The sequence below is a fragment of the Malania oleifera genome, chromosome 4 (genome assembly GCF_029873635.1).
Source record: "Malania oleifera isolate guangnan ecotype guangnan chromosome 4, ASM2987363v1, whole genome shotgun sequence".
Taxonomy (NCBI): domain Eukaryota; kingdom Viridiplantae; phylum Streptophyta; class Magnoliopsida; order Santalales; family Ximeniaceae; genus Malania; species Malania oleifera.
This window is the reverse complement of record NC_080420.1, coordinates 84,553,117-84,563,998: the sequence shown is the minus strand read 5'-3', so window position 1 is coordinate 84,563,998 and position 10,882 is coordinate 84,553,117. Positions and strand designations below refer to the sequence as shown.

General features: G+C 35.5%; 1 protein-coding gene across 4 annotated transcripts; it reads right to left on the bottom strand.

The window, feature by feature from the left end:
• Positions 1–302: 302 nt before the first annotated feature.
• Positions 303–6,938, bottom strand: LOC131154459 (delta(24)-sterol reductase). Of its 4 annotated transcripts, none has more exons than XM_058107258.1 (3): positions 6,690–6,938; positions 1,883–3,156; positions 303–1,342 (listed from the first exon to the last, which is right to left on the bottom strand). In XM_058107258.1, exons 2-3 carry the CDS (start codon positions 3,128–3,130, stop codon positions 890–892), a joined length of 1,701 nt encoding a protein of 566 aa, XP_057963241.1. In that variant the 5' UTR covers positions 3,131–3,156; positions 6,690–6,938; the 3' UTR covers positions 303–889. The 4 variants fall into 4 exon arrangements, with proteins under 4 accessions (XP_057963241.1, XP_057963243.1, XP_057963244.1 ...); XM_058107260.1 differs by having other exon boundaries at positions 6,178–6,792; XM_058107261.1 differs by lacking the exon at positions 6,690–6,938 and adding an exon at positions 6,266–6,658.
• Positions 6,939–10,882: the final 3,944 nt, after the last annotated feature.

Sequence of the window (10,882 nt, the reverse complement as noted above, 5' to 3'; positions counted from 1 at the left end):
GATATCTCTCCCTACATATTGGCGAGTCAAAAATATGGGTGTGATTTGGAATATCTGTAGCAGCAAAGCCGAGAAAACAGTCAGCTGAAGTTGGTGGACACTGCTTTTTTCTTTTACCTCCAAAGAAAATTGATGTACCTTTCCATGCTTGATGGCGTAAAGGGAGGAGACAACTGCCTAAATTGTGCTGGGAGAACTATTTAAAATGAGCGGCGTTTATTCAAAAGACCCTTGTATTGTTCGGTCCATCATTCGTTTCGTCTTGTTCAAAGGAATTTTCAATAAGAAAAAAGAAAAGCAGAGGACTAAATGTTGAAAATATATTAAATAATAATATAAGCATTTCAACTCCACTCTCCCAAACATAAATAGTAGAATTTATAAACCGGAGAAAATAAACATCGCTCACACTTTAAGATGCTAACATGAAGCATTTTTCGTCCAATACAGACCTTTACTGCCATAGCAGAGACTGAAATTATTCCACCGGCCAAGTCTGCAGGCCAGCAAAGAGATGAAGCTGGAGGGTTTGTGTAATTTTGTTATGGCTGTGCACAAGGAACATTTAAAATAAGCTTCCAAACCATAGGTAAGCCCAGCCAGGAGGGGACCGGTGACCGACGCATTCCGCCTCGCACCATAAATCATCACTAAGTGTGTACTCTGCAGAGCCCATAAACCATCCGAAAAGTCTAGTTGAACTTAATGAGACCAAGTTCAGTCAAACTCACTAAGATACCATAAATCCCTCAAATCGCACCCATTCTAAGTTGTTAAGAACTTCCACAACCAAGAAAGAGAGAACAAATACAAAAACACAACCAGGAAATTAGGAAAAAGGGGAAACAGAAAATCCCTACCGGAAGAAAAATCCATGTCCAATCAAAAATCAGTCTACTGGCTGATCGACCTCAGCATAGGCAGTCTCCTGTTCTCTTTCAGCTTCCTGCACTTCCTTCTCAGTCTTCCGTCCTTTCTTTGACTTGTAATAAACACTCATAAAGGTTCCCACAGCTCCATATTTCTTCCTGCAGTGCTCATATAGTGAAGCATCAAACATCCTCCAGAAGTTCTTCTCAGTCAGCTCAGACACGGCATATTGTGGCTGGAACCCATGATTCTCAATCAACCAGTTCTCCATACGTCGGACAGCCTCCGCACCATCAAAGACTTCACCCCTCAAAACGGGGCCAGGTGAATAGTATATTCCCACATCCGTGTACATCTGAGCATAATGCGTATCTCCCTGCCTGCGATGTAGCTCAAAGCCTGGTTCAGGATACACCATGGTTTTGAGAGGGAGCTTGTACAATCTGTGTGGGCATAACCAAATAGGATATACCTGGAGAATTAAAAATGGAAACGGTAAATTGTCAGGCTCAAGATTGAATTACCTTGGCACCATGAACTTCATATCATGAGAATGCACTTGGAAGCAATTATGCATAAAATCAACTTCTTTGTGATCTGCCACACTATTTAAGATGTTTTAATGCTAGGCTAACCATGCTTTTAACTTCTGCAAAGTTCATTTTATGCAAAATTAAGATATGTTTCCAAATGTGCTAAACATGCAATACATAGAAATTTTTTTGTTCAAATCCACGATCAAGAGGCTGCTTTAAGACCTTTGCATAAGCACAAATTATGTTCGCTTTTCTTAAAAATAAGCAAAAAATAAAATTAAAAAAGGAAACTGTCAGAGTACTTTCTTTTCAATCTCTAGAGTCTAGCCCAGGATGGGATGATGATAATACGGTGTCCCATTTAGATGAAGGTAAAAAAACATATTACTAATGCAGAAAACAGGGAAGGAATTCTGTAATCACACTATATTTAACGGAAACATTACAGAATAGAGCTAAAGAGGAAAATGGTATACCTCCATCTCCTTGTGGGCCCACTCTAGAGCATCCCCAACCTTGTAAAGCGGAACAAGCATGTCCTGAATGACATGCATCTCATGGTAATAATTTCTGATAGCTTCACCTTGAGTGGCCTTGAGCAGAGACACCTTGGGTGGCATTATCCACCCCAAAAGAAACCTAAACCACCACTGATCGGCAAAAGGAAGGATCAACTTTCCCTCCCAGTACAGACACCTAGTGTGCCTGTGGTAATATTCCCGAGTTGGTATGTACTCTACAAACTCCCCTTTCTTTAGTGCCTTCTCCGCATGCTGGTAGAACCAAGGTTTAAACCACCACCCAACACTATTAATCACACTGCCCTTCTTCTTGGCTTCCTCTTTTGAGGCATATTTCCCTGCCATGCAAACTGCTTCTGTAGGAGAATAAATCATGGTTTCAACAAAGTCTGGAACTTTCTCTGGATTATCCTGATCCCTGTCTCTGGGTGCAAAAGAATCCACATAACCCTCTGCTATCTCTTTTAGATTGCCCACAACAGGTTTATAAGTCAGCTTCATATATTCCTTAACAGGGATAAGCTTTATCTCGGCAGACACAAGAAGCCCCAATGTTCCCTGAGACCACGGAATAGCATAGAAAAGATCTTGATATTCGTTGTCCTTAGTAGCTCTAACAACTTGTCCATTTGCAAGAACAATCTCATAAGCCACAACAGTATCAGAGAAGAGGCCATAGATGTGAGAGCTTCCTTCAATCCCGTAGCCATTGATGAGGCCACCAACAGTAAGATCATCAAGCTCAGCAACAACTGCGAGGGAAAGATTCATTGGGACTGTAACCCTGGTGATCTGCCCCATGTTAACCAAAGGCTCCACTCTTGCAATCATTCTCTCTTTGTCAATTTCCAGGATATTGCGGAATGCTGAGAGGTCAACCTCAAAATGCCTAGCTCGCTTATAATCAACATTACGCATTCCAACAGCAATATAGGGTTTTCGGGCTGTGCACACAAGGCCATCCTTTGAAGGGTTCCTCTCTTTGAGACGTTTCACAACTTTCTCCACATTTTCATCATGTTCCTTCTGACGCTTCTTGAAGGACTTAGATTCAGATTTGACATCTCCAAGATATGTAAGGAAGTATATTGTGAACGAGACAGGGAGGACAACAAAGATCACAATTATCCATCGAAATTGAACAAAATAATCCACCCAAATTTTCTTCCTCTTGGGGCGCAGGGGGGCCTCAAGATCCGACATAGTTGGAAATGTAGATAATCTTTTCACTGTATGAAGGGAAAAAAAAACCAACAGAATTTGGTAAGTCACAGAAAATTCATAAATTGAGTGTACAAGTTAAAAGAGTGTTCAAAATGCAATAGAAAAAACACTGGCACTTAAAGAAAAGAAAATGAAATCACAAAACCGAACAAAGCTTGTAAACCAATAGCAAATGCAAACACTCAGGGCTCACTTCCAGGAAATTTAAATAAAGTAGCATCTATGAGAAGTAGTAGTCAGCTTTAGAGTAATAAATTGGCTCAAGAATGCAAAATTCCCATACACAGCACCCGTTATGACAGATGATCCAGACTAGGACATTGATGAACAATTCTAAAAATTTTACTTGAAAAACATTTATAATTAACATGTCAGGATGAAAGTCAACCATGATTAATTCACCAAAATGCATATTCTATTTAGCTGTCAGGCCCAATCATTGTGGTGACTGGTTCTGAAACTTTCATTAATCAGTTATACTAAATGGTGGAACCATCAGCTAACCTAGCTGATTTCACTGAAATGAACATAAAATGCCGAAAATAAATTGTCAATCCATGCACCATGCATATACTAGTTGATTGAAGGGTAGAACTATGCCTAGATCAATAGTTGAATGGGAGTAGGCTATGTGAAAGACGTCTCTGAAGTCTGAAATATGGCAGCCTGAGGACCTACAGATCAATCATTAGATGAAGACACTTCATATCACCTAGAATTGTTGGCAAAATATCCCTTCAATGTAGATTAATCAATCCTTTTAAGTTGGCGGAGTAAAATATGACTAACTCATAATGATTACTTATGCAACACTCGAGAAATAAATTCAGAAATTCACTATTGAAGACATTAGACGTTCTTGACTTCCTGGTGAAATGCAAAGAAAATACTGAGTAGGTCGGGCAGAGGATGGCAAGTTTATTCCTTCTATGCAACTCCTAGATTATCATGACAGCTGTCTTTTTTTCAAAAAAGATATGCTTGATGCATTGACCTTATAACACAGAAACACCTAATCCAGAAAACTGACAACAGTAAACATGAAAGTGTACAAGTACAAACACTAAAAAAACTCAAATAAACATATTTTATGGCAGCATGTCCTCTAGAGGACAACATTTTTGTTCAGAGAAATATCAAGGATCTAAAGAAGGAACTCAAGCTATTAATAACCAATATACATGATATTTTCTAAGACTCGTATTAAAAGCAGAAAACATTACTTATGTTGAAACTTCTAACTTTTTTAATATTAAATGAAACTAAACGATATCAAGGGTATCTGACAGAACATTATCACATATGGAATGAGCCATTCATTCCAAACAGTCCCAGCAAACTCATAGAAAAGTAATACTAACACATTACAGTTATAAGTGTAACAGAATCATATCCTCAAAAAATGATGTTCGAATTATCTTGTAGCAAATCTTAAATTTTTGAAATTAATGAAAGTAATAAACAGGGTAGCCAAGGGCCAAAAACTCACTTATGCTACTAACCATTTACATTCACACTACAATATGTTGAGTAACTCCATATCATGTGGATTGAAAGAACACAGTTAAACAATTTTCAAAGACAGCGAAGCCTGATCCACCAACTACACAATAAGAATCATGGACCATCATTTCCATGACAGTGCCTCAAAGCTCCTCTAAGCTAAGAAGTTGGCCTACTGCATTATTATTATTATTATTATTATTATTATTTAAAAAAAAACCCTCTAAATACAAACCAAAAACAATTTTAGATCTAAATGCTAGTTGGTATGACCAAAATAAATGAACTGAAATTTTTTTGGTTTTATAAGTAAAACTATGAGAATAATGGAAGTTCCCAGTTCCCAATTATTGGCAGAGATGCTTCCATTCCTCATGGGAAGGGCTTCTTCAACAAGCATTAATGCGTGTGCATGGTCTGATATGTCAAATCCAAAATTGCTGACGGACCCGTTTACTTGCATTTGAATAGCAATGAAGTAAATCATTCTTGGGGAAGCATGAAATACATGCTCCCCCCCCCCCCCTCTCCACCTCCAAAGAAAAGTTCCAACTTTAACATAAATTAGTTAGAAGTATTCCAAAATTTCAACTTTCCCTTGAAACATAAAAAACCAGTCATGTAAATCACCTCAAAGCTAAAGAGCAAAGAAAAAAAAAATCAATAACTAAAAGTGATGCATCCAAATCAGTTCTCATTTCCACAAAATAAAATAAAAACAGTGCAGGAAATGAAGTAATGAACAATACAAGAAACAATATATATAGACACACACACACATATATGTACATATACAGTAAATTAATTATGATTTACTTTTACAGTATAACCGCCAAGATCCAAACATTTTGAGAGCAAGATAAAATTAAACCAAAAAGCAGCACAACAAACTCCACAAATAGAGAGAGAGAGAGAGAGAGAGAGAGCATGAGAAGATCTAACTACATATTTACCTTTTAAAGATCTGCAATAGGAAAGTAACACAGAACACCCCCAAAAAAAAAGGGATTCAACAACAATCCCACTAAAACTTCAAATGAAGAGCAACATACATTGTCAAAGAATTGAGGTATAAACATAAACTTAAAAAACCAAAAGAAAAAACTGGAACTCATAAAAATCAGTTCAGGATCTGCTTGTTTAACAATGTGAAACCTCATGCACTCCAGAAAACAAACATAATACAAGCCCCTCCCTGATCCAAAACCTCAGGAAACACATACTGTAACTAAGATTCCAAATGTCCCACACAAACAACTAAAACCAATCTCTATAATGAAATTTTTACATAAAAACAGTAAGCATCACTTGAAAAGTGAAATCCACATCATAAAGTACAAATCTACAGCACAGACAGTCAACATCTAGTAGTAAAACAGTTTATTCGACTAGGAAACACAAAGATCTACCACACGAACGGTGAAAAGTTAGCACGAATACTCCGACAAAAACCCAAAACCCTAGAAAAAGTAGAGAGGAAAAAAAAAAAAGAAGAGGGATAGAGACGTAGAGTACGGAAGCACCTCAGGCAAATGAAACACAAACTCAAACGCAAATGCAGATGCAGAGGTAGATCAAAAACAGGAGAATCGAAATCGCAGAGGAACGGACGTTAGCCTGAAATGGGAAAAGCTTGAACGCGTAGTGGGAGGAGAAACCGATGGAGTGAGAGATTGACAGTGTTCTGAATACGTTTTTGAAGATTTATATATGGGAAAATGAAATGAAATCAAACTAAGAAGAAGACGGACTCATCCCCCAATGACATTCGCTGGCCAGCACGTGACAAGGTGTCCAATACAACATATTTAATTCATTATATTTTATCTAAGCTTTTTGGTGTTTAAATAGCCAACGTGCAGAAGAGCAATAATGGCTGCTTTACAGAGCACAAAGCGACAACAATGACTGATTGAGGTGCAGAGCTTTGAGGGGGAGGGGGGCTTCCGGAGAGCGAGAAAACGGAAAGAAAATTTAGGGTTTTGAGACGCCATTGTTGCTTGTGAAGCGCGGGGAGTGAACTCGAGAAGCGTACCTGAGTAAACGACAGAGCTGGTGGAAACCAGATGGAGTGGCAGACAGCGGAGAGGCCTTGGTCATGTTCTATAGAAAGAAATTAACCTATAAAATGATCTCAGTACACACCTTGCCCAACGTGTCAAAGGTTTCTTTTATTTATTTAATTATTTTCCTTAAATTACATGTAATTTAGTCAATATCATTAATTTTTAAAAAAAAAAAATACTTGATATAACCGAATAATAAATCTTATTATGATTTTGATGAAGGCAAAGTACGCTGATTCGCTATTTATCATAACCCAACTTATCTATTTAGGATTTAAAAAATATTTAGAAAACATAAAGAATTCATTTTTAATTTTATTTTTTAAGAAAATTAAAAAAAATAAAATATATATTAAATTAATGAATAAAATTTAATTTTACACATTATTAATATTTATTTTAAAAAATTTTAATTGTGATTGATTTTTTTTTATTTTTTAATAATATTTAATAAAGAGAGAGAATATAACAAAAAAAAAATTACTTTTATTTTTTTCCTCCAAATAAAATCTTTGATTCAAATATACCCTAAGGTTTAATTTGAAACTTGAAAAATATTACCCAAAAATAAATTATTTACTATTTGGTTATCAAACAAAATAATAAAGAAAATAAAAAATATATCAAATCAATAGATATAAAATTACTTTACATACCATTAACATTTAATCTTTTTAATTTTATTAAAATAAATTTTTATTTTAAATATCACAAAAATATGAAACTTCTACAAACACGAAGCACTTAACATTCAACATTTCTTTGTGACATCAAGTAAATAAGATAATAACGCATAAACAACTAATATAGAGAAATAAGAAGAGAGTGAATAAACATATCCTTGTTTTTCCTTTTTCTTTTTTCTTTTTTCTTTTTTTAGTAGTAGTGAACTACAAGAAGATGATATGAAAAAGAACATAAATAGAAATTTAGAAGAAAATGAAAAGGGAAATTTTTTTAAAAAAATTAAAAAAAATAAAGAAAACACCTAATAATGCCCTAAAAAATATTGAAATTAAAAGGACGTAGTAGACAATATTTCATTAAAGTTCGGTTGAGATTATTATACTTAGTATCAAAACTATCATCAAGATACTATCATGTTCATGGATTCTATACAAAGGTATGGATCACTCTAACGGGGCACCAGAGATCGGCTCGGCGAGAGAGCATGTCATGATTCTGTACTGAAAATGTGTACTAAGTAAATTTTGGACTTACATGTAAAATTGTGAAACCAATACATAAAAACTGACAATACCTCAGCACAGTTGGCTGGGGACCATTACAACCTAGCCATTATAAGAAAAGCACACTTCTTGGATCTTGGTCTTCAACTAATCAAAATGGAGAAAATGTTGGCTTCTGCCTTGCTCTCCCTCCAAATAGACAACAGTAGCTGCTTGGAGTGTGGGCGGCCGTGGCAGTGTCAGCATTGGCACTGGCATCAGTGGCGTTGGCCAGTAGTGGTGTTTTTATTGATGGATCTTTCTTTATCAAAGGTTGAAGATGCTTATAGAGCTCTCAAACCAAGCAAATGAGGGAGATTTGTAATTAGAGATGACATGTTTAGTACATAAGGATTTAATGAAATTGGTTAGAATGGAATCAAATTTATTATTATTTTTTATTTTAATATTTTGTTTAAATTTTCATTCATTCAATTCATTTCTCATTCTATTTCCCATATTAAACCGAAAAAAAAAAAAAGAAGGTTTTTTAAGAGGACCGAGGTGGTTTTTTCATCAGACCCTCTTATTAATAATGGAAATACATGAATCCTACTATATGATACTTACTGTTGATGTATTTTTATTATATAAGATGGTCTAATAGGAGGATTACGTTAGTCCTCCCAGAGAACGTAAATTTTTCTCAATTAAACATGATGAATGTGTTATTTTGAGTAGATCTTCAAGAATAAACGGACAGACCCCAACACTGTCACTAAAATAAATCTCAACTTTGAAAATCCGGTAAAAGAGTTATTCTTACTCATGGGTTTGTTTTTTATTCACCTCAAGTCCTCAACAACAATAAATTATCCATCATATTCTTTAGGTTTGATAAGGAAAACAAAATAAAAGGAAAGAAAAATAGATAGGAAATTCATTTTCTATTATATTTTCTATCTATATCAAATAATATTAAAAATGAAAATTGTTCTAATATAATTAAAAATTTTAAAAAATCAAACGTTAATGATGCTTAAAATTCAAATTTTTATTTATTGATTTTATATATTTTTATTTTCTTTCTTATTTTCCTTGATCATCAAATATATATGAAAAAAAGTGAACTCATCCATATATTTTTTCCCCTTTCCCTCATTTTTTCCCAAAGTCCAAACAGCATCTAAAGTTTAGGGACTTTTCTTCCCTCCAAGAATTAAACCTCAGAAGAAGATGTGCATGCCAGGCTGAGCAACATTGCTAGTTCTGTGATAGAAGTTTCAGGTTGGCAGATTGGTACGATAGATGTGCTTGGATGCGTTTCTAAGCATTCTATCAGTATATTCATCTTCCAATACCAACCAAAAAAGCTAGGCTTAGAAGCACTAGCAACCTGGCTGCTCTCTGCAGAGTAGTTGAGATAATTAGCAGTTCAAAGAATAGCCCAATAGTAAATTACTAACATGTGCATTCTACCATATTATTGTATATTAAAATCTGCATTACCCAAATTTTGTTTCATCTCCTCCAATCTGAGTGTTTGCACAAAACTCAACTCCACTTAGGCAATGCTGAGTAATGACAACCAAACTACCTTATGCTTGCCATTGACTCGGGAAAGTTTCAGCTGTAACTCAACTAATCAGCTGCCTCCTGAATAAAATCAACACCCAAATTAAGTCTTTAACAAGTTATGAATGGGAACATTTAGGCCTCATTACATTAATATTTTTGAAGTTACTTTTCTTACTTTTGGAAGCAAAAGAAATGCTCATTGTGAAAAAATTAAAGGAAGAAGAATAATAATAAAAAAATTCTGTTAAAAAATTGTATATCTTACAACAATTTACAACCCCTATTTATACTTGTAATTGGGGAACAATGGAATAAATATAAAATTAATCCTAAATTAATTTCCAACTCCTTTCTATAATAACGAGATTTGCTGACTTTTCTCAAAAGGAAATATCACGCAATTGAGGCCTCATGTTTGCTCCTTGATTTGTGGTCTTTCTCAACACTCCCCCTCAAGTTGGCGTGGATATTTATAACACCCAACTTGTTGAGTAGGTAGTTAAATTGTGCAACTCCAAAAGCTTTGGTAAATAAATCAACGGGTTGCTGGCTTGTGTGCAATTGGATTATTTGAATGATCCCATTTTGGAGTTTTTCTCGAACCACATGACAATCTATCTCGATATGCTTGGTTCGTTCATGAAATACTGGATTTGAGGCTATTTGTATAGCAACTTTGTTATCACAGTACAGTCTGACTGGTTGAAAATGTGTCACTGCAAGATCTAAGAGTAAAGATTTTAACCAAGTAACCTCACAGCATGTAGAGGTCATAGCTCTATACTCCACTTCAGCTGAAGAGCGAGAGACTATTGTTTGTTTCTTGGTCTTCCAGGAAATGAGTGATTTTCCGAGCAAGATGCAATACCCGGTGACTAATCGTCTAGTGTCCCTTCGGTGTGCCCAATCTACATCATAGTATGCATGGAGTTGAATTTCACTAGAAGCCGGCAAGAAAAGCCCCTGGCCTGGAGATTTCTTAATGTACCGCAAGACTGTGTGCTGCATCCAAGTGTGGTATACGTGGCTTGTCCATAAACTGACTAAGTACATGTATTGAATAGGCTAAGTCTGGTCTTGTGATAGCCAAATAAATCAGTTTTCCAACAAGTCGTCTATATGATGAAGGGTCTATAATGAGTTCACCTTCACTCTTGCTGAGTGCAAGGTTTTGTTCCATGGGAAAGTTGCTAGGCTTACCTCCAAGGAAGCCAGCATCTTCCAGTATCTCAAGGGCATACTTCCTCTGAGACAGAAATATTCCCTTGGCTGAACGAGCCACTTCAATTCCCAATAAATACTTGAGAATTCTCAGATCTTTGAGCTTGAAGTGGTCATTTAGAAGTTTCTTGATCGCATTGATCTGCTCCAAACTATTTCCTGCAACGAAAAAATCATCCACATATACTAAAATG

Coding starts and splice junctions, on each gene's coding strand:
- LOC131154459 (XM_058107258.1), bottom strand. CDS start 3,130: ATGTCGGATCTTGAGGCCCCCCTGCGCCCCAAGAGGAAGAAAATTTGG. Junction 1,343..1,882: donor GGGCCCACAAGGAGATGGAG/GTATACCATTTT, acceptor TTAATTCTCCAG/GTATATCCTATTTGGTTATG.